The 24696-nt window shown below is 38.9% G+C and overlaps 2 protein-coding genes across 13 annotated transcripts in view; both read left to right on the plus strand.

Annotated features, from left to right (window-relative positions):
- The first annotated feature begins 693 nt into the window (after positions 1 to 693).
- On the plus strand, positions 694 to 9982 carry LOC118266084 (E3 SUMO-protein ligase PIAS3). 12 transcript variants are annotated; one of them, XM_035579445.2, is made up of 15 exons: positions 694 to 861; positions 2175 to 2344; positions 2668 to 2827; positions 3033 to 3187; positions 3635 to 3812; positions 4053 to 4154; positions 4713 to 4953; positions 5211 to 5445; positions 5744 to 5904; positions 6196 to 6402; positions 6518 to 6724; positions 7058 to 7129; positions 7347 to 7424; positions 7967 to 8060; positions 8330 to 9982. In XM_035579445.2, the coding sequence occupies exons 2-15, from the start codon at positions 2202 to 2204 to the stop codon at positions 8334 to 8336; spliced, it is 2040 nt and encodes a 679-aa protein (XP_035435338.2). In that variant the 5' UTR covers positions 694 to 861; positions 2175 to 2201; the 3' UTR covers positions 8337 to 9982. The 12 variants fall into 12 exon arrangements, with proteins under 12 accessions (XP_035435338.2, XP_035435339.2, XP_035435340.2 ...); XM_035579446.2 differs by having other exon boundaries at positions 6521 to 6724; XM_035579447.2 differs by having other exon boundaries at positions 3045 to 3187.
- Positions 9983 to 10116: 134 nt separating this feature from the next.
- Positions 10117 to 24696, plus strand: part of LOC118266081 (zinc finger protein 608) — a 110148-nt gene continuing 95568 nt past the window's right edge. Inside the window, exon 1 of the mRNA XM_035579435.2 lies at positions 10117 to 10899. The gene's annotated coding sequence lies outside the window, so the exon portion shown is untranslated. The remainder of the gene's footprint in view (positions 10900 to 24696) is intronic.

Consider the following 24696-nt stretch of genomic DNA (forward strand, 5'->3'; position numbering starts at 1 on the left):
GGCCTAAGCAACATTTTGTTATATGTTTCAGTTTTCAAATTCTACAATAAAACCCATGAAGTATAGCAGACCGAATAAAGTAATATCAGATTTAAAGTTACGCTCAAGTTACACTTATAATAATATTCCAAAAACTTTAAATACTTTATTTATTATTACGTTTTTATTAGTTTCCATTACAGATCTTGTAATAAAACAATATAGTAGGCAAAAAGAGCGATCATCGATTCAATAATGTTTCAGTTCGTTCAAGACAAGGTATAGAAACGGAATAGAACCAAATTCAATGTTCTCACAATAGATACTATGTTTATGATTATATAGGTATATCCTATACGAATATTTCTGTAATGTTTTTCTAAAATATTTATTTTGTATTTGTTATGATAATTTCTCAAAACAAATATCCGAACGAAATGTGGCCCAGCATGCAAAACTAGGAAAAGGATATCACGTATCACATGCTTAAAACTTACTAGTGTACACACAGCTTTACAATAACTTATTATTTTATTCATATGCATCTGACCAGGATGAGCATATTTTAACAATTTTCTTTGATTAATGAAATCTTTATCTTTTAATTAATGAGAAAATACAGATGAGCAACTAGCCTAAATCATTTTAACAATGAAATAATCAGTTAAAATGTAAATAAGGAAATAAAGCTACATACACACCAAAGAAAAATATGAATTTAGTCTATGGTCAACGTGGCGGCCGTGTAGTTGTAAGCGTCAAGTTATGGCGTATTGTGAAAAACACGTAAATAATTTTAATTTGTAATTAAATGTCAGTGTAACTTTTATAAATTAGAATTAATATGAGCAGATATTACGATTACGGTAACGCGATATCATGGTAAGTAAAGTTTAATTTGGAGTGATGACAACCATATTGTTTAAAATTTTGTATACGTTTTCTTTTAGAATATTTATTAGTCAATATTTAATAACATAGCTAACTATTCCAATAATTAGTTTTGTTACTTAATAACAATTGCTTATAGACTTATCATACTTCTCAGACTAGTACCGGGATTTTTAAATTCAACTGAGTTTCCAACCTACGTTTTAACGTGGTTTTCGATATAAAATGTTGCTGAACTAGACCTAGAGAGCGCCCACAATTGCCTCTGTATATAATTAGAGCGAGATTTTATACCTAATTTATTTTAAATTAAAATGCTTCAAACGTTGCATTGTTTTTTGAATGAAATGCGTAAGTAATTATTGATTTTTATGGGAACGCTCTGGGCATCCCGGTACCCCGATACACCAAACTACTAATTGTCTAATAATATGTTAAAATTTCTAATTAATTCATTTGAATTCAAACATATTGTTTTTGTTTTGGCTTGTTGACAAACATATTTTCTACAAACCAAATAAATACAAGAATTCTTTCAAAGTGGAAACTATAATTATAGAAATACTCTGCCATAGAAATAGTAAATAATAACTTATTTCAACAGTATTATTTTTATTTTTAACAAAAAATTAACTAACAATCTTTGTTGTGGTATAGTAGATAATAGTGATCTACACCTATGTATCTTTAGTTGTAATAATATTATAGCAATTGCTCTAGTCCATAGCTAGTACTGAGACAGCTAAAATATTGTAGAGTATGATACAATTTGGAGTGGTCCTGTTTTCTCTGTATATTATTATATTATATTAATAAACATATCTGTTATCAATGTTCTGGAAAATTTCATAAACGGGACACCACTTATTTCTCTTACCGATCAGCTCCTGTCTCCCCAATCTATGGGTTTCATGTTAACAAAGTGTTAATGTACTTTTCTCTCCTTAGCGATGCTCGTTCACAGCTGCAGTGGAATAATATCTCAAATTATTAACTAAAGGATCACCAACTATTGCTTTAAAATTTCTTAGTTTAAGTACTTTTATGGTTTATCTATAGTGATTAAATTAAAGCTGTAAGACATGTTTTAACCATTGATGACTAAAATGGATAATTATTCAATTGCAGATGTCAGTAGTTCTTGCCCCTTTCCCTGTAAGTTTCCAGTCTGTTACGTAAGAGAAATAAGGTAAAGTCCGCGTGGTGCCTTTCATTCACTACATGAAGAAATTTTCCAGAAATCTCTTCAGTTTTATATGGATAATTGATGATAGTTTGTCCATTTTTGGACTCATACATTTCAGTTGACATGAGATGGTCGTTCGTCAACAATGGTTAAAACACGATCTTCAGCGAGGGTAGGAAGCGCGGCCACCAGTGCGCCCGCCGAAAATGGAACTTCTTCCGAACTTAGATCGCGGCTCAAAACCACTGAGAACGGTCACCGCTCCCAAAGGCCCTACAATCAAATTAGGCAAGTTTCAGTTCTTGTCGCGTTTGCCTCAAACATAGCTGCTAGCATGATATCCCACTTCTGTCCAACAGCCACCATTGTCGTTTCTGTTTGCTACTGCAGTCGATACTTGTGGACAGCCGGAGGCAGTCGAAGCATGAGTCTCGGTGCTTTGGTGATGGTTCTTGTAATGAACAGAGATTTGTTGGCAATACAAGTCTGTGTCAGTACCGATGTGCAGTCATTTGTTGCATGATTTGCGATCCTGATTGACCTGTCCCCATGTGATTGTTTAACTGTGTTTGGCAAGGTAGGAAAGATGTGCAAATTTTGATATTTTTTAGGAACAATCAGGCGCTGCCCTCTGGGAGCGTGGGGCCGGGCAGCGGGTCGCAGGGAAAAGACCCCCTGGCGCCCGCGCTGCCTGGCCGCTCCCTCTATCAACATGCCACTGTTAGCGGGTACAACACACAAGACTCACGCGGACAAGCCATGCCTGTCACGGTAATTTTTGTTTTTAAAAAAACCGTTTAGCTTTTTTTAGACATTCTGATATTTCTTATAAATTAAAAGTACAATGATAATAATTGTGCCATCAATAAATTTATGTAAGACTCTACAGCCACTGTGTTGCTTACGTGGTTAAATTTGATCAACTTTAAAATTAAAACAATAAATATTCATGGTCGACCCACAATACGGAGTGTAGCGGACGTTGCAGGCGCGGCAGAACCCCATCTACCCTAGCAGCATGTACCACGGGTACGGCGCTAGCGCGGCGGGCACGCTCGCCCCCATGCCGTCACCGTCGCCCACCGCGCCACTAGCGCCCTTCCCGGTACATCCAGACGTTAAGTTTAGGAAGTAAGTATTCTCATATAACTCAGGTGTAGGTACACTCCATATTCATAAATAAATCCTGACAACCTTATCGGCAGATCTATACTTTATCTTATCTTTGCTTTTATATATTAAGAAATTGCATATTCATTATTATAGAGATTAGAATAAAATATGAATAATTCTAATTTGAAATAATCCTTATTAAGATAGAAGTAAAACAATCATACTTTGTGTTGGGACTTTTGTTATACATACTGATGGTTTTGTAACGTCACTGAACTGTCGGAAAATATGAGAGGAGACACAGCACACATTACTTCATAATCTAAGAATAAAGTACTTACATCACCTAACTGGAATTGTCATATTTATCCAAAACCGCCATACAGACTTAAAACCGTAACTTGACGGTTGATTGAAGTGGTTGCATAGTTTCTTCCACGAACTAACAATGTTCTATTTCACCAGACTTCCCTTCTACGACGTGCTAGCAGAACTGATGAAGCCGTCGACGATGATGCCCATGCAAGCAGGTCGCATGCAGGAAGGCACATACGTGTTCCACCTCACACCCCAACAAGCCACAGAAATAGCTTCAGGGAAAGATCTCGTCGGAACTAGCAATAAACTTGATTATGTCATACAGGTGAGAGAAGATTATTAAGCTTTATGCTAAATTAATAAGCAATCCAACATTTTGGATTGATCCAAATAGAAATACCATACAGAAAATGTCGAATATAAGTAAGAAGTTAAAGAATAAAGTTATAATTTCGATATCTGGTCTTATATTACCAAACACTACCTGGTTTACTTCTAACTTGACGCCTACACTAAACATATTAATGTGTAACACAAATGTAATTTTACTAATGTTTGTCCACAGGCACAACTCCGGTTTTGTCTCCTAGAAACTTCGTGTGAACAAGAGGACCATTTCCCGCCTAGTGTTAATGTTAAAGTTAACAATAAAATGTGTCCACTACCTGTAAGTTCCAATTTTACTGTAAATGCGAAACAGAAATATATATTCGTGTATTTATCGTCACACAGCTGAATGAATCTTCTTGAAAACGAAAAGGCTCCTATGGAATTATCCTAGAATAGAATGCCAGTGAAATAGCAAGATTTTTTATAACATTCCATTTATTCACAAATAATCCAAAAATATGTTCTCAAACCTGACTTGAACGACCTTCAGATTGTGAAATATTTTTGACTGGTTTTAATATTTTTGGTGAAGGTCTTAATATTGATTTCTTGGAGTTTTTACATAAGCAAATATCATACTTATAATCGGATTTTGATTTGAAAAATCTAATGCGATAAGTCGTCACACCCTTACCCCAAAAACTTAGCTTGTGGTCTATATTTACCATAGAGTGACACCACAGTCATGAAAAGATTTTTGAAAGAATTTTGACAGCCCATAAAAGTGAGCGCTAGTTATTAATGTCATAATGAATACTAACAAACACACAAGCATCACAAGCTGTTTTATTCAGTCACCAAATCTTAACAAAATTCTCTATATGTGGCCCTACAGAATCCAATACCTACAAATAAGCCTACGCCTGAACCGAAGCGACCACCGCGACCTGTGAACATATCCTCCCTAGTGAAACTATCACCGACCGTTGCGAACACCATACAAGTCACGTGGGCCGCGGACTTCACGCGCGCGTACGTGCTCAGCGTGTTCATGGTGCGCAAACTGACATCGGCCGAGCTGCTGCAGAGGCTCAAGAATAAAGGCACCAAGAACCCTGACTACACGAGGTCACTTAGTAAGTTTCTCATTATGTTTATGTTGAAATATCTACCAGTTACTCTATGTTTGACAGTAGACTGAATACCTGGTCAAATGTTACTTACTATTTTATCTTTGTTGAGCAAGAGGGATTCCTGAGACAGACAAATAGCGCAATAGAATTTTGTAATGTGTTAGTGAGTGCACTCACCACCTATTACAACTTTGATTGATTTAGAAGCTCTAAAATAATTTATTATACTGCAAGATATAAACAGAACAATGTTTGTACAGTAAAAGAGAAGTTGTCGGAGGACTACGACAGTGAGATCGCGACGACGTCGCTGCGCGTGTCGCTGATGTGTCCGCTGGGCAAGATGCGCATGGCGTGTCCGTGCCGGCCCGCCAACTGCCCGCACCTGCAGTGCTTCGACGCCTCGCTGTTCCTGCAGATGAACGAACGGAAGCCCACCTGGCTGTGTCCCGTCTGTGACCGACCTGCGCCTTATGACTCCCTTGTAGTGGATGGGTAAGTACTTCATTATAACAAGCTAAAAATAAGCTGCTGTTGTGCTTCTCTAACAGATTTTTGTAGACCCATGGTAAAACTTTCCTTGACTTCAGTAACTAAGTCAAGTAAGGAAAACTGTTGGCTAGCATACACAACAATGGCCTGACTATGACGCCGATATTATGATCTGTTGTAAACTATATTGTATTATAGACCTTATGTCAGAAGTCATATCTCTAGCAACTAAATAAACAAACTAGGTTGTTGAGACTGGTCATTAGACAGAGAGTAGCAGTAACACGGTGGCACTCGGCAGGTACTTCCAAGAGGTGCTGACGTCCCCGCGCCTGTCGAGCGAGTGCAACGAGATCCAGCTGCACGCGGACGGCAGCTGGTCTGCGCACGCGCCGCCCGCCCGCGCGCCGCAGCTGCAGCAACCCACCGCCGAGCCCGTCACTCTCATCTCCGACGACCTCGGTCAGTATTCTCATTCTGAAACACGACTGAGATAATACTATATTCTACAGTCAAAAATGTGTTTGCTTTTTGTTTGTAGGTAGCATTAACAAAATAGTATATTTTGGTATTACTTTAATTTGTATGAGGTAAATAGGTAAGTCATTACGACTAATGGATGGGACAGTAATCGACAATATCATTATGCATTATTATGTCGATCCTCATTTAGCAATGTGAATGCATTGACGAACCTGTGGAACTAAGTATATGTGGCTGAAACACAGGAGGTAATAGTGATCTCTTCTACAGAAGTGATTCCTGTGGACAGCGGAGTAGGCGCTGCTAAACGTGCCGCCGTAGGCGAGGCTCGCGCGCCACGCTCTGCAGACGTGATGGTAGACCTAACATCGGACTCTGATGATGAACTGCCTCTCAAACGTAAGATACCACCACCGAAAGCGACGCCACCAGCTTCCGAAGTCAACATTAAGACTGATGACAACTATTCATCAAGTGGTGAGTAACAGAATCATATTTACACTGTATTAAGTTCAGGGCATCATTAATTACTATTTTTCGAGTGTATCCCCAGTAGAATAGAAATGCAATATGTTCGTAAATATTTACACAGCAGCGGAAGCAGTATCGTCAAGTGGGTACCGATCACCCGGCGTGGCAGGCGGTGCATGCGGAGTGATATCCCTGGACAGTCCGTCCCCGCCGGCGCCGGGGTCGCCGCCGTCGTCCCCGCGCGACTCGGAGCCACTACCGGAGCGCCCACATCTCTCAATCACACCGGTGGCGCCACCTACCAGCAACTCCTCACAACATCATATAGGTACAAACCATGATACATATATTTTGTTCCCTATCCTGAGACTGCTGGCCGGCCTGTCGTAAATAAATACAGGTATTGCTCGAATACTTCAACTTAGATCTGTTGACAGTAACTTGGTGCCTTAAGATTTGTCAATCTCTTGTAACATCATCATCAAGTTACTGTACAGTTGTAAGTTGAAGTTCTCTTGGGAATCTAGCCTGATGACCACAAAGATTGCTGTTTAACGCCAACTACCGTGATGTAGCAGGTAAACTGTAAATACGCTCAAACTGGCTTTATGCCTTACCATGATACCGATCACTATGCCCGTCGCTACCCGCACCCTTTCAGATCTGCTGACGAAGCGGCCTCAGTTATCCGTCTCTTTGGTACCGCCACCTGAGCCCGCGTCGCTTCATCTAGGTAAAAAGAAAACACCCGAAATTAGTGATGAATTGCTATTAAAGTCTATTATAAAAGTTTGGCACAGTAAAACCTGAGTGGTATACGTAATACATGATTAATTTTGGGTGTGACTAAAACGATTAACTTTATCTAACCTGGTGTATGTGCCCTGGCTTGAGTTTCCGCGGTGACTGACTGAGATGCTTTGTTTGCCCCCCGCTGCCGGCCGCCGCAGTTCCTCACGACGTCATGACGGATGGACCGCACCTCTCTATCACACCCGTCACTTCTGCGGCTCCCACACATCATATTGGTAAATATGATACCTTCTCGTCCAAGGCCCACTTTTCTTAAAAACCTGTCTGGTTCGATTCCAGAATTCAAAGTATTGTTGGACTTATAAAATGCTATGTATGATATTCCTATTATAATATACTTATCTCACTAATAACAATAACTAACCTATATCGCTATATAATCAGCTTTTATTTATAGTATTTCTTTTTTCTGTAAGATACGTAATGTTACTATCTACTATAACTTGACTATAGATATGGCCAGATCTTGCCCTACAAAAATGTCAAATGTACAGTTTATCACATGAAAATTACATGAACGAGTCTAAAATTAAACGCGTGATATCATCGACGCAGCGTCTCGATATTATTACACGCTATTGACAAGATAAACCTATTACATTTTAGTGTGATTTACGATATGTCAATTTAGACACGTTTTTTTCGGCATACGGTTTCCGGCCAAATGATTTCTATCAAAAAATTCATTATAAAATAGTTTTTTCTGATTTTCAAACATAATCACTACTGCACGGAATATAATGTATCAATGATGCAGGTTCGAGCACGAATGCAGAGCGGGACGACGCGGAGGCGACGCCGGCGCACTGGGCACCTTACGCTGACTCTGAAAGAGATGACAATTATAGGAAGTAAGAACTAACTTATGCGTTTACTTTATACTTAAGTTCAATAGGTTTAGTATTGCGCATTTTCTAGTAGTGGAACTAAGAGTTTAATTGGTGATATTTTCTTTTACATCTCAGCCCTATTCTTGAAAGGTCCCACTACAACTAACAGGAAAAGAGCATGCAGGGCTATTTTCTTTCTTGTATCAAAATTTTTTTTCTTTTCAACTTGCCAAATGTTAAGGCAAGTACCTACACGATGTATTTGCATAATAATGACCTCCTTCCTCCAGATACTGACTGCGGGAGAAGAGTGGTCGCCCTTCATACACTAGCGGCCATTCTTCAGAGGAAGATCAAGAGGCGTCGTACCCCGAGGTGCCGCTACTGCCGCAGTAGCGCGGCGTGCATTCCTTGCCAAAGTAGATCTTCCAGCGGTACGCAGCGTGCAGCCCGCCACCGCTCCACTCTGCCCGCGCCTAGAGCCCGACACGAGCGTCTCACTGCGGGATTCGCATTCCACATGACTTTCTGCTCAAACTCTTCATCATCATGGACCTCCAGTTCACGTGGACTATTGAACTATTACAACACAACATTAATATTTTGCCGAATGTGCATTTTGTTCACCAAATATGTGTAAATCTGAAATCCTCGAGTATTGCAGAATAAGCTAGCGAGATCAAATATTTTATTTGTAGGCACCTTGATTCAAATAGATTCTCTTTATAGTAGTTGTAAGTCGGACGTCATGAGGAGTATCAAAATTTTTTATATTTCTGAAAAATATGGTGTATTATAAAATCATTTCACAAAATAGTTATAATGTACAGTTCTTAACGAATTGTACGAGTATGAATATGATGTGATGCTGCGTGAATGATATCAGTTGTAAAATAATTTAATTAGAAGGCCTTAGGATTCAAACATTTGAATGCGCGAGTATGTATTTCGTAATTTTGTACTAAGTCGTGAAACGACAAGCTAACTTAATTAAAGTAATGTAACATCCTTTACTTATCTCACTGATACAAAACTTAGTGATCAATTTTATAATGATTCTCAAAAATTAAATCATCATTAGTGAATCCACGCGAAATGAAATTCATTTTGTCAGATAATGATATAATATTGTAGTGTAATCTTACAAACTGACTAGAGATTAGAAAAATGTACAAATCTAAGTCGGTGTGTCAGCAACTATATTGTGTTGGCTACAATTTTGTAATTTGTACCTAACAAGTATATTTATATGAAACTAGATCCAAATTTTTAGAGTTCCCAGCTAGCTTTTAACAACAATGTATTATAAATACTTATTAACCAAATGTTTCGTTAACTTCTCTCTTTAGTAGTTAAAGCTTTGATTATATTATTGACTTTGAATTCTTTAGATTTACTTGGTTGGCGCGAGATATTCATTTATGGTAATGAATAATTTTGCCACACTAGAGTCCCGGCCCCATTTGTCCGTAGTATAATTAGGCATGTCAAAAAAGATGCACACCGATGCTGCAACGACGCAACGCAAGGCAACAGACAAGTGGGGCCTCGCTCTAAATAAAATTGTAACTTAATCAGTGTTGAACATTAAAGTCCCAGCAGTGTTCTATGTGAATATTGCTTAATTTATACAGTCGATGTTTGCCTCGGCAATAGCAGGCTAGCTTAATAAATTAGAGATTCAATTAATATTTAATTTTATAACAATCATATACAATTGGGTCTGAATCGCGCCTGCAACCAATACTGCCCTTTATTATAATTTCCCTAACCACGCTCGGAGGATGTTCTAATTTATTTATTATTAAGGTGTAGTATTAAATGTGTAATTGTATTATATTGATGTGAATGTCGACATTGTGGACTTCAATGCGATACAAATTTAAGAATGTTAGGATAAGATATTGTCATTCAATAATAAATGTAAATATTGTTCAACTGCATTTTAATAGTACATTATTCACACCTGCCTCCATACACTTACGTTTCGAATTAAAAATTCCTTATTGACTGTGAATGACTGGTGTTGAAATAAATTGACTCTTGCAAGTAACAGTACATTTCAATTATAATGTTAAATTATTGCTATACTCGAAAACATGAGATAAAACAATAGTAAAAGTGGTAAGAGACTTCGGCCGAACGAATGTAACCAGCAGTTAAATGATGTACAGTAACAGAACTAAACGGCAACGACCTCCGTCGCAATGTTTAATTGTCGGATAATTATTGTAATGAATGGGCGGCTGTGGTGATGCCGCCTCAAACGCTACAACAATCATTATCTATTCACTCGGTGGATCAATCCAAGATAGCACTAGTCTGTGGCGACGCCGGCCGATCGTACTCTGTTCGTATGTAGCGCCCTTCTCACATTTTTATGCCGCCCGCCTCATAAACTGCTGCCTCCCTCTCGCACCCGCACTCGCTCGCATTGTGCGTCCCGCTCGCTCGCACACCTCACAGGGGGGACACGTAGCTCTGCTCGCTCGAAGCCAGTTCCGCGGTCGTCCGCCGACTCCTAGCGGCGCTGACGTGCGTTACGCTCTTACAACAATTTTGTTTCCACTGTGAAATCACCAGTGTTATTTGTTTATATTTTATAACATAGCCCATGGATTGAACTACATCGCTCTCTGGATTTGTCGCTAGCTGTGTTGTGTACTGTACGTGTTTGTGTGAGACCCGAGGCGAATACTATTGTGAAACGGGTCGGCCGTGTTCGTTTATGTGCTGAATGGTGATTAAAAGTAATTTACTTTGCTTTTACGGTGTTGAGGGTCGGTGCGTATCGATCGTATATTGAAAGACAAAGCGGAGGATTGTTATTGTGGTGTGGAGGAGACCGCTGCAGCTATAGGTAAGTGGTACATGTTTTCGTTGCGTTATGGCAATCTGGCCATGTAACTTACTAACATGACGGCCGGCGCGAGGATGCGGCGGCGCGGCCAACATCGAGCCACAGACTAGCTATAACCAGTAAACTAACGATCAGGTTGAACTCGAGTCAAGTCAATTTAACCTGTATACATACAGTAAGTGCACCCGTCATTTTGACGGTACTAGGTAGGTGTAGTAATGTAATGTAGGTGCTCCATATACCAATGTCGTAGAACACTGCTAATGCGCTTATAGATAGGTATCTCATACGACACGTTACTAATATTCCTTGAAAAGCACGTGCTTGAAAGCTTATTATAACTATTAGGTACCTAAAAGCAACTTGCTTTTGTTAAGTTGAAAGTTTTATAACTAAAGTTTCCTGTATTATATATTATGTTAGCTTTATGATTGGCTTTTGTGTACCTAGTATAAAGTTACAACACTAGGAAGCATGACATGCTAATTAGTTGCCCATTACTAAAGTTCCCACTGAGAACAGTACAAGTACAGCATTTTGGTTCGTACGTACGCTTGTGTCAGTTAATTAATTATTCATGTTAATGTCTAAAATATTCATCAAATATATACCTAATTACCTGCTTATTTTTAGATCTGTTAGATCTAACGATATCTGCCTAGGTACTAACTTAATTAGGAGTTATGATATAAATAGTATTCATCTACATGGTAATAAAGCAAATTACCATAGCAGAGATGAAGTATGTACTTAGTAGATAACTAGATAAATATAAATCAAAACCACAAAGATTTGTCTAATCAAATAGCTACGAGCTACTTGTCAATAGCAATAAGTAAGTAGATACGTAGGTACCTACTTAACCATGTGAACGCAAGCTTTCGTTATCAATAGCGTCGAGGCAGCCAACTGCAACTGATTCGTTGTCGTGTAGGCTCGGCGCGCGGCGATGTGAACACCGCCTAATAGCTTCACGTTCTGAGTGCCTTTACTAATGGGATAATGGCAGACCGCTGCTCGCTGCTCGCTCGAAATATTTATAAAGCGGCCGAATCGCGTCGTGTCAACAACCATCTGACTGTTTGCTTTCCCATTTAGACGCGCTGGCCGGCGAGGGTGCCGATAAGGCAAGCTTCGACAGTCAACACTCACGGCTGCCTTAGAATTATACGTTAAACGACAAGACATGCGGGCCCATTCATATGCTTCTATTTGTTTGTTCATGTCGCCTACCTACACTACATAGTTTAGAACATTAGAACTTAATATCAGAACATTACTCAATATGTCCATAACTACAATTGTTTTTAAATCATGAACTAATGCCACTAAATTTACAACTAATACTGCACTATTTCCTTTAACACAAGGTAACAAAGCGTTCACAAAATCTCTATAAAACATTAAAGCGACGATTCACAAAGGGACACTGAAGTACCTCGAGGGCCCTAAACTACGTTGTCGAGCTCAATGGCACTTAAGAATGATAAGTAAACACCCACCACCTACCTTCTTGAAAGATGTAACAAAACAGATTTATGTAAACAAAGACATTACGTGTTTTCACCCCCATTGAATAGAGAGGGAGTGCCGAGTGACGACTCCGCGATAGATTGACCGGACACGCAGCTTGCTATAAGTAGCTCGCATACTTAACTACAGTTTTCTCATTTCCTTTTACATTAAACAGGCTTTACCTTACTAGAAATTCAATAACACAACATTAACATTACGCCGGTAATTTAAACTTTTTAAAATGTACGTTTTATTTATAACCCAAGTATAAATCGTTGCTACGTAAAAGCGAAATTTATCAATTAGTTACTTCGATATAATTTTCATTTTAATCCGATAAACCCGACACCACATTTCAGTATCGTTTACGATCAAACAAAACTAATGACAAATTGCTTCTCAAAGCGTGTTTTACGAAGTCGCGCGCGTGCTCACTAATGCCACAGCTAATGCTAATAGAAAACCGGATTTATTATGACCATAATACCATTATCTATGTTTACCGACTGGAGCCTGTTGTAAAGGCAACATGCAATAGAATTGCGTTGAGTAACTACACAACCTGACAATAATTTTCTCTTTGGACAATTAAGTACCTGCCTACTAGATTTTATCTAATAAGAACTCAATAAAAAGGAGTATTGTAGTCATATCAGAACCACGTCACGCTTCTAAACATTTCAAATAAACTCGTAAGGTGATAAAATAAACATCAATTCTTCATGCACTACATAGGAACTAACTGTACGCGTAGGTTTAACCGAGTAGGCTGGCAAGTGTGACCGTACAGTCTCATTTCTACGGCTGTAACAAATGGTTCGGAACAATGAGCTATTCAAGACGAGCCAAGTAGTAAGCTGAGCAAATGTTTTAAACATTGTCGCTCGTTAGTGGTGCTCGTGGCATGCTCTTCGCGTCCAATTTGTAAGTTTTTTGGACGCTTGCAGCGCCGCGGGAGCCGCTGCGGGCGGTCCGCGAAACACTGCTCGCTTTGTGCACGAACTACGTTGTTCCCTTTCATGGCATCGGTTATTGTACACCGTACTTATTGCCTTGCTCTTTGTGGCACGAATGTTGTTCAGGAATAGAATTGCGATAACCCGCAAGCTATTCTACCAACATTGAACATACCTTTATTATTGTTCGCTTGTTTTAGCACGCCTCTTCTGTGCTGTGTGCTTCTTATCTAAAGCCAAGGATAGTAGCGAGTAAAAATCTTACCAAATGGGTATTTATTTCTGAAAATAAAATTCAATCATGGGCATTCAAAATTAGATATAACGATCTTCACCGATCTTCGTTAGTGATTAGCAAACAGCGCGGGTAGCCATTTTATTAAATTGTTAACTAAACCGTTATCTATTCTCTAGTGAATGACGGCGAGGCGCGCGAGCTGCTGCCTGCCGATCAGAACAGCACTCTATTAAAATCACACTTGATTAGATCTCCGTGCGGTTTAATTGAACACTCCAGTCGCGGTATGCACGCCTGGTACACGGTGCACAACAGACCGGCCCGCCGAACGAGACCGCTCCGTCGACGACGTCTTATTTCTTTTTTATACTTTCATCTCGTCCGATTCGTTTTCGTATTTTTTCCTTTGTCCCTTTTGTTGGATTTTTCATATCCTTCTGTTTTCCGGGTGGATTAATTTTAATTTGAATTCAAAGACTCATTCCAATATTTGCGCGTTTTTTCTTTCTTTGTTATATTATAAGGTAGTAAAAGTTATCAACTCATCAAATATGTTCTGAGTGGTGGGGTATCATTTTTTAGGAACGTAGATACACGATCTTCCACGATAGATAGAATATTTATCGCTGGGGTCGCGGGATCACGGCGCGCCGCCGCCCACTGGCAATTTGCGTCCGCCCGCGGCGCGCCGCACACCCGCACTCGCAGCTCGCTCCTCGCCTGTAAGACATGTTCTCAAACTAAACGCTATGCTAATGTAATGGGGCTCCATTTGATCACAGCCCACGGCTAATTTCAAATTTTCAATGAGACGTCTGTGGCAGCAACTTTATTAGGTGATTAGTTTTATTATTAAAGCGATTATAATCACAGGAAGGCTTAGCGGTGGAATTGATCGTTTCAACGTTGGAATTGGAAGTGTAATCGGTGTTCTTGCTTCTATTGATCAACGTGAAAACTTTACTTTATAACTTTTAACTTAATGGTTATTATGATAACTTAATTTATTGTGTGTCGCGAATGAAGTCACAGCCACACACGGTGCGTTTAATTACGGGGTAACCTACCTACGGACACTATAATGGATCTTCCCGGAAACACCGCTCCTCTACTAGTCATACATACGCGCCATTGATGAGGCATTGTGTGAATATTTGTGGCTCGTATGACGTAGTTTTTTTAGCTACGTACACTGTGCATGCATACTTCACATAGCATAGTACATATACACAGAATACTTAATTCCATAACAGTTATTTGATCATAGCAACTTAATCGTTTGATATTAATCCGAAGGGTTTGAAAGGTTTTCGATAGGTATTTTGATAACAATCGATGCAGTGCTCGGCGTTTATCACAATCACGATTGCGCGCCATTTTGTATGACAACCGATCAACTGGCAGTCTTGTTTATGTTTAACCATTTATGCAACGTCTCAACTGGCATGTTTAACACTCAATTCACGTCTGTTTCTCAACCAGGTTATGTCTTTTCGCTCGGTAAAACCGGTATAATGTAAGTCGGAGTGAGGCTCGCATGTGTGGAGTAGGTAGCCGGATCGTAAATCACTGAACACGCCGGTAATGCGTAGATAAGAGCTCTCTCATTTGTTTTCCCATTTCCCCAGAGAAATTTCTTAGCGACATTACCGCGCGCCGTATGACGCAACGAGCAATTACCCCGGCTTCACGCGAATTCTTAGTATTCTTACATTTTCATAAAGTTCCGTACAACGGTTATTCTTTTGTACGAAACTTATCAAGTATTCAGAGATTTGTCATCTCCGTCAACAGTTAACTTTCGGGCCAACAACAGCGGTCGTTATTTATTAATGGCCGTTTTTCATTCTCTAAAATCCGTTGAGTAATGTCACATAAAGAATATTTTGCCTACGACTTTGTACTTTGTTTGAGTAAGAACCTACTTTAGTATACAATATAAACACAAAATAAAATTACGTAAAGAAAAGCTCACATCACATTATTAATAGGTAGTAGGTACTTGGGTAATTATCTAATGATACAGTGCTCGACAATTTAGCACTGGTCGAACGTCGAACACCGACCGATATGAGCAGATTGAACAGGGCTGCGGCCTGCGGTGCACGCCATCTCACTTGATTAAAGCCAATTATAGTCTTCACGCGATTATACTGTCGCGATTTACGGATAACCCCACCATTTCGAGAGAGACGCCTCTTTCATTAGCATGCCATGAATTGCCATGCCATTTCCATGTTCGAAAGCTTAATGATCACGGCCGTGGATAAATTTAATCGTCGAGTTGCCTTATGTGTGCCGGCCTCGGCAAATTACAAAATGTAATATGGGCAATATTACACATCTCTCACAAAAAACATCTAGATAAGTAGGTAAGTAATAAATAACTATTAATAATGTAATGTATTCCATAGAACGTGTAGATAGAATACAAGTAACCAGGGCCACAGACTGCAGTATAAGTAACAGTAAAGGAATACCAATACAAGGGCTTGTCCATAGATTACAGCGATAACACGCTTGCTTATCGTGAATACAAATTGATTGTCATTTCAGTTCGATTAACTCTCAACGGAGCGTTTTACGCTTTGCAAACTAAACTCATCGTTGTTGGAACTAAAACTTTTGCTCTTTTAACGATAAAAATAAAGCTCTTAGTGTTAAATAAAGACTCGAAACTTGGGTCTGAAATAGTGAATTGTTTTGTTATCTAATCTAACATTTATGTTCGATTTGAGTAGGTACTAATTTAAGCAAGTACCTTAATAAATAATTAACGTTTAACATTTTGCAAATTAGAAAGTTCTTGGAATTGCCTGTGTTCACGTTAAGTTCGTTAATGAAGTAATAATTTATTTATATGTACGTAATCATTTATGTATTCACTAGGTCATCTGGGTACACATAGCTAATTAACTCAGGTACTCAGTACTTACACCTAAGATAAATTATTTTAGCTCATTATTTACTTACACGTCTCAATATAACTCAAAACATTTATCTCATTCGATCAATCTTTCAAAATTTATCGGCGAGCCAACCTTTTAATACGTAGCGGTAAGTTTCCGATCGAATTGTAATAAAATCGAATCAAAATCAATCAAGCACGGCGATCGGCGGTACCAAGGCAGCATAAATGCGTAGAGCGAGACGGCACGAAGGTCGACGTCGACGTTGAAACCAGTTTAGCTGGACGCGGCCGCAAGGTGCCGCGGGCCAGGTTAAGTGCACTGTATTAGCATCATCGCCCGCCCTTTCATGTCTGCTTATCTCCTGGTCTAGGCGATCTAAATGGGCCTATTGAATTGTATCGTGAGCCTACAACGGCCGGTTTATTTATAAATGTATCCTCGTTTTATTTATTACTGACGTATTTAATAAGTTGGAACTAAAATATGCCTCAATCGTAGTTTTATTTTGTGCTGATAAATAATAAATGTAGGTATCTCTATCTACATCTGCGATCCTAATAAAACAAAATAGGCAAATGACGCAAATGTTTATATTTAACTAATGTAATACCAAAAGCCTACAAATTACAGTTCAGTAGGTACTTAGGTTTGTTTCAATTAATGAATAATGTTCGTGTTTTGTTTCATCGTATTCAAATAATATACGCAATTTGACTAGATACTAGATACTAATACATAACAATTACAATTAGTTTGTTGTAAGAACTTGCTACAAATAATCCAGCCATTATAATTTTACGAATTAGTATTTTTATCACATGTCTTTATACTTAGATACATACATAAAACTAGGTTACCTGTAGAATAGTAAGTAGACAGGTACTTAGGTAACTTAAATAAATGCGAACTTCTGAAAATAGGTTAAATTAGGTTAGTAGTAAACACGTCATAAGAATTCTACATGTGTAATTGATAACTACGTAAGTACGTTCGCAATACTTAGAATATAAACATGTTCGTATAAAATAAAAGAAGTTTATATTAGCATTCCACTATGAAAAACTTTATCGTATTCGCAGTATTCGTAGTTATCGTAAAAAGTACGCTCGAGAGCGACATAATACGCGTTACGTAAGCAATACTAAACGGTTCTTCTTTACAATGAGAGACAATAACGATTTATTTCACAGAATATTGCTTTATTATGTTTACAAAGTAAGCGCACATATGTCACTGCCGCTTGTTTATTAGCACTTACATAACAAAGGCCCGCAATGCTCTCAGCTCTCGTATAACTTACATTTACGTGTTTAACATAAATATGTAAGTACTAAGTACGTTACTTACCCACTTGTACTTAATAAGAGCTGCTCAGACATTAAAATTGAATACTCTACGCAGCCATTACCATTTTTACGACGAGTCGACGCCATAGAAGTCTGTAATGAAGTAACTACTAATCTCCTCATTTATATCAAAGCAATGCTTGCTATAAATAATTTAATAAAAGTTTTTCACGTAAATCTGATCCATTAAAATTCGGAGTGTACCTGAAAATAATATTGTAGGTGATCTCCTTTGTTTAATTTGCCGGTACAACCGACGAAATCTGGAGGCGCGAGGGTAGCTACGGTTTCCATAACAACACGCGCCTGGTGGTTGCGTCCCCCCCCCTGCCTACCCTGCTCCGCACCCCTCCCGCGCGGTATCGATCCCGGCGCCCCGCACTGCCCCGCTCCACTCCAAATCAAATTACAGGAGCACGAGCAGGCGAGCGGTGAGCGGAGCGAAGCGAGCGAGAGCCGTCCGCGCCGCGCGCCGCACGCTCGCCTCCACTGAATCAACTTTGTATTGCCGTAATAGTATTTTAATTCTATTGGCGCGCTTTTGACTGCGGCCCCCTATAATAGCTTGTTTGCAAATTGGTACCTACACGTTACGACGCTGGCAGGCGATTTAGCACAATTTGATCGGACGATACATTTGGAAATTTGTATTTGAGATCACCCTTTGTGGCCTTTTAATTAATTAAAGCTCAGGGGACTGGGTTACAGGGACGTACCACTTCACACTTACATGTATACGTACGTACGAGGTGGGAAGTCCATTTTCATAAAAATTTAATGGAGCGAAATGTAATCTAATCATTGTTATTTGGGTAGATGGAATCTTTGCGAATCACGATCCTATCATATCGTGACCAACAAAACATTTCAATTACCAATAATTGCCTAAAGTATATTTTTGAAGAGCCTACAAAAAAGGAAAAACGATAATTGAATAACTATTGTAGTAAGTTATGTTACAAGTTTACAAAAAAAGGATCAACAACCTTCTGAACATAAACAAAATTCTATTTGAATCGAATGGCTGCAATACGCTCGATGTCGATTGGTTCCGCTTTACACAACAATCGTACATTGGTTCTACAAGTTCTCGCTCGTATTGCCAACAAATTAGAGCTGTTATTCACTTTGCCATGCGTAATGAATAACTCGGAATTTAAATAGTACAGCGATTGATTCGCGACGTGGAATGTGTCACACAAGTAAAACAAATACGTTGAGAAATTTTATAGCGATCAGCAATAAAATCGATTATCGTATCGAATCGCCCGCGACCGAGGGACCGCACTCGCTTGGGGACATTTTAATGAGGGAATGCCGTGATGCCGACTCGAGTAAACCAAACGGGACATTTGTCTCTCCCCGAATAATGGAAAAGCGCTGAAAGGATATTTATCAAAACCGACGGAACTCTTCGCCGGTTGTTTTTTATTTGAGATATTTCATCGGTCGTTAAACGATGTCGATAAATATGGTGGATTGCGATAGCTGCACGCATTTTTATTTAATACTGGTGAATAGGAGCGGAACGTTAAGTATTTACGATATAAAATACGACATCATACGCTGGCTCATTTAGAATAGTGAGCAGCTATCACGGCGGGTAGTTGTGTGACACAGTAAATTTGTCGTTAAATGATGTCGGCGTGTTGCGTGATTGTGATGAGCGTGTTCTTGGACCGTCGCCAGTTATGTTACCGACACTTCCACAAACATTCTAAAGAAAACGTTTTTACGCAGCGCGAGGTGATTCACTTCTACTTCATTTATTACCTTGTACCGTTGTCAAACAAACCACCATTTATTTACTCGTGTTGTTAAATAAAATAGAGATTCGTTCGCCTACCGCAAAACTTCGAATAACGTTTTAAATTGCTCATGCAGTACACTAAATCAGAATTGTAAATGACGTTGGATTTCCGCCAATGTTACTTTGTTTCCAACTATCCAAGTATTCATAACTGCCTTAATCGAAATATGGTTTCGGTATCTTAGCTAGACTTGCGAGGCGGCACTCGGCACATCATAGCGAAACTTGTTAAATTAACAATGCTTAAGTATTTCAGTGTTGCGCCGAAAGCGAAACTTGGATTAGAAAGTTGTACAAGTAAATAATTGGGTTATAAATTGTAATTGTGGTGGAGCATTTCGGTCGTGGGAGCACGTGTCGGCGGGAATTCGTGATCAGTGGAGCGATATCGAGTGACCTCCCAGGGTCGCGGGGTGAGCCGGCTGCCGGCAGCTAGCCAGCGCGGCAGCGACTACTCCAGCCTACGTGTGTGTACGTATTAACATAGCTAGAGGGCACTAATAAACACCTACGACGCTACGCACGTACAAAGCCACTTCGTGCGGACACAAATTGCTTTTGTTCGGCGAGGTACGTGCTGTGATGGAACCAGCTAGAATTATAGCCCTCTTATTGTGGTTCCAAGCTGATGGACTTACAATGAACAACTTCTCTCGTCTAATTGCTTGTAACTTTTACCTTTTCTACTTATTAAGTGTTCGAAGATACTGCGAGCTGAACAATTCTTTGTTTAATACCTGATGATTATTAAATGTTAGTTGTTTGATTACATTGATCACCAATTTATTAAGTGCTTACATAACATACATTATTAAATATTTAAGGACTATCGGGGTTCTATACAATGTATACTTATAGTCCTTAGTAAGTATCTGTCTATCTACTACAGATACTTACGGATTTGTAACCTGGCCTAAGGTTAATAGGCATACCCGTATTAGCTCCTTGATTTCCACACAGTATAAAGATTACTCTGAATCGCCTGTAATCCCAGAAGGGTCAAGTTAAGGTATCGTCAATGTATTACCCACTGTTCGCCAATGGAGGTATTAGGACGGACCCATCCTTTGCGATGAGGTGCGAACCTATTGCTATTTATCCGTATCCAAGGCCCCTGCCGTAGCGTAGGATTGTAACAAAAAATTCAATGGTCTCAGTAATCTGATGGTTTGGGACTTCGGTCCCCCAGCTCCGCACCACGCAGCTGTGTTTGGACGATCAATAACATAACAAATAAAACGATTGCAATGAAATTACGACCTTTATTATTACGAAGCAATAATAAAAATAATATTAACTATTATGTAGAAAAATAAACGGTAATACGTTTATTTATTTATTTGTCTATTGTTTAATTATGTCATTATCTCTGTTATGAACTGTCTGTAAAACATAATCTCAGATAAGATTTATCCTGTATAAGCTGCGTATCTAATCGTATTGAAATAGAAAAAGAAGCAAGGTTACCATTATAGTATATCAAACACGCGAGCTCGTTTCTTATTTTATTTTATCTGTGCCGAGATAGACAATATTTATGTGTGTTATCTGTGTGCCGCTGTCGCATCTATTAGCTGGGTACAAGGCGGGCATAAAACTGAAGAGAACGATTTGGCTTAATAATGTCGTTTGTGGCTGTTTGACGCGCGTGGGTGCACTCTCGCCGTACACATCGCTGTCAAACGATCGCCCTCTTTCTCAATATTTAGACTGAGATAGTATTGAAACTTGAGTCTTTTAAAATAACAACACGTATCTTTTGTAGACGAGCCAAAGGAAATAAAACGTAATGTTCTGTGTAGTATTGCAGACAGTTGTCAGTTTATAATAACATGTTCGCAGAGTACCAATTCTCTTTTATTTTAACAGCTCAGCGGTAACTGATTGTTATGTAGAGCGAAATTACAAACAATTGTAACGTTTTCCCACGCAGCGAGCAACGTAGGTACCTAACTATGTAATGAAATACGTGCTATAAATAAAAACTAAAGAGCCACTCACATAAATAAAGTGAGATTAAGTTGAGGCGAATTCGTGATTATTCAAGTTCGGTTGCCGAGCGGGGACCACCGACCGTCTCGGATAAAGGGGCTTCTAACTCGCTCTCGTATTTCATTTCACTCAAAATGGATTCAGCCTCTGAGGCAAAAAATATTTATATTATATCAAAAGAAAGATCAAAAGTGTTCGCGAATATGAGAGCGAACGACCGCGAACAACTCGAAAGAGTGAGTAGGGGGAACTGGGACCGGTGAGGGATTTTTATCGAGTCCCGCATTGATGCTATGTTGACTTATACGATATAGCGCCGCGTCGGAAATATTGTAATCTAACATGAATACAGAATTCAGATATAGGTAATACGTTTTATGACGGCTCCGGGCGAAATAGCGTGGGAGCTTTTACGTCTCCGCTGTCATATTTGTAGTAAATTGTTTATTTTTTTTCAACAAATTAACATGAGCGGACGTTGTTGACATGATTACGACTGTCATAAGTTGATGTGACGACAAAGATAAATACCTAAACAATTAAAATTGTTGGCAGTGAGCTGTGCTGTGATTATCTTAAGAAACATCCACAAGATCGCTTAAATACTAGTGGCATTAGGCACTTAAGTAACTATTTATAAAATACCATGAGTTGTATTATACTACTCAACCTAAATCATAATTTTATAAAATATTCATACATTTTATCTAGAATCGTAAATAGAGACACAAATTATCTACGTTAGCGTTATTTTCATAAATAGTTGTGCCGGATCCATTCGAGGCGGGCGTAAATGATTATGAACGTGAGTAACAGTCGTGTAGGTTGATACGTACGTAGTCATTTCAAATAATCAAAAGAGGGGAATGTTTATGTGTGTATGAAACATCGTTATTTTTTACGCGGTAATAAATGAAATAACGAGCGCCTTACATGCAATGTGCACGCGAGCACTCACGAACACTAGCGGTACCAGGGCTACATTAGCAGAGAGCAGGTGACATTCATTCACTGAGTTAATTTACTTTACAGAAGTGCCCACTGTTGATGTTGATTTTTATTTAGCACAAACTTATATTACAAAACCAGTTGCAAATATATTAGTTACTAAAAGTTTCATTGCAATTAAGTAAAGTCTGTATTTTATACAATGTTGTACAAGTATACCTTATGATATCCGAAATAAGACATAACTGTCTGATTTTCACTTTATACGCCTTAAATGAATGAGGTATGAGGCAATCACTTTGCCAATAAAATAACATACAAAAATGAGGCAACGTTAAATTGAAATATGATACGTTTGTTGTATAACAAAGAGAATAAACATTGTGAAAGCGATTATATTGATTAAGTTCTACACGAACAACTCAAAGGCCATACGTTAAAGCCAGCAAAGCTTTTACTTAGTTTTAGTATTTGTTTTGCGCCGAGACTGAAGAAAACATTGTACCACTCGAGGCTTCGTCTTCAAATTGTAGGCCAAATATGTGTTTGTTATTTGCCTTGTCTTGTACTAACATTCAGTACACGGCATCCAAGATTATTAGAAAAGTATTGAAGGTATATACGAAGAGCTTGGATTGTGCTATTGAGTAGAAACTTTGCTGATACATCGGTTAGAAATGTGCTACAATTTTCTTTACTCCAATGCCATTTTGTATTCCGCAGTAGTTTATTCAATAACTTACAGAGCAAACCATTTCATACTCGAGCGTCGAGCGTAAGCTTTCGTTTTTGTTTTTAAGATCTACTTATATTAAAGAAGAAATCTCATCGTTAATAAAGTAAAGGCACTTTAATTGGCACCCATAAAAGGCAAAATGAGCAATGTTATAAATATACAATAAGACGCAAACACGATCCTAATCAGAGTTGTTGCTTTTGTTCATTGAATCGATTATCCCACGCGTTCCGATTATTTCTTGTAGCTTACTTATCTCTGCTCCGATCTTATCGAGTATGAATATCGATTCATCGATGCTAATGGCTTATACGAAATGTGTAAAAAGATTTAAAAACCAATAGATAAATATTAGCAAATGGATTTAAACACACCAGATTGATGTAGTACTATTTTTGAAATATAAAGACAGACATATTTCAATGAAGTTTCAACGTTTTACATTGTGCAGAGAACAAAAGAATGGAGAAGAAACAGCGAGTGATTCTCGCAGCTCAGCGCGGGCGGTGCAATGTTTGTACAAGTTATTAACTAAGGCTTGTAGAGTTGTAGTGTTATCTCCCGTGTAAATTTATGCAACAATCTCATCGAAGCGGCCGCGGGTTCGGGGTGCCAGCGATAACATGAAATTGACACCGCACCATCAATCACTTTGGAGTGAGTGGGCTGGCCGAGTGTACGGGTGTCGCGTTGCAGTTGTGGTTATCGGCTACAAATTGCTGTCGCTCCACTGATTAACAATGTACGACTTGTATGAATAAAACTTGATATAGATTTTAACAATCACACAAGCGAAACAAAAAAGTTGGTAATCCGGTTATGCCGAGGTAGAAATAATGCCTAAAGTATTACAAATCGCGAAATAAATTCGAATCGCCCAATCCGAGATTAGCCGTAACCAATCAAAACGGAGGTATTGGAATAGAAATTGATAATAACGATTGCGTTAGTGCTGTGTGGACAGGTTTAAGTGAAGTAAAGGATGTGACAAACCCGCATTTAAAAGTAAGCCCATATCGATTATAGTTTCCGGTATCTCTTACGTTCTATTGTGTATATTGTTGTCGACCGGAGCTGTGAAAGCTCGGCTTCATCCGTCCGCTATAAGGTTGGTTCTCGGAAAGCCAGCTGCTAGCGTGTCGTTCCCAACGCTCCCTGTCTCGCCGAGTTAAGATTACATTGTCAATAGACGTTTCGGCTATTGAATTGCTCGCTTGGTTGGGTACTTGCTTCTTTTCAGAAATATTCGTTAGATATAATATAGTTAGTAGTTCTATAGACGATGTTAATGAAATTTTATGCGTCAAATTATATTTCAGAGCAAATTGTGCCACGGCACGGGTG

Source organism: Spodoptera frugiperda, chromosome 7, assembly GCF_023101765.2.
Source record: "Spodoptera frugiperda isolate SF20-4 chromosome 7, AGI-APGP_CSIRO_Sfru_2.0, whole genome shotgun sequence".
NCBI classification, from domain to species: Eukaryota; Metazoa; Arthropoda; class Insecta; order Lepidoptera; family Noctuidae; genus Spodoptera; species Spodoptera frugiperda.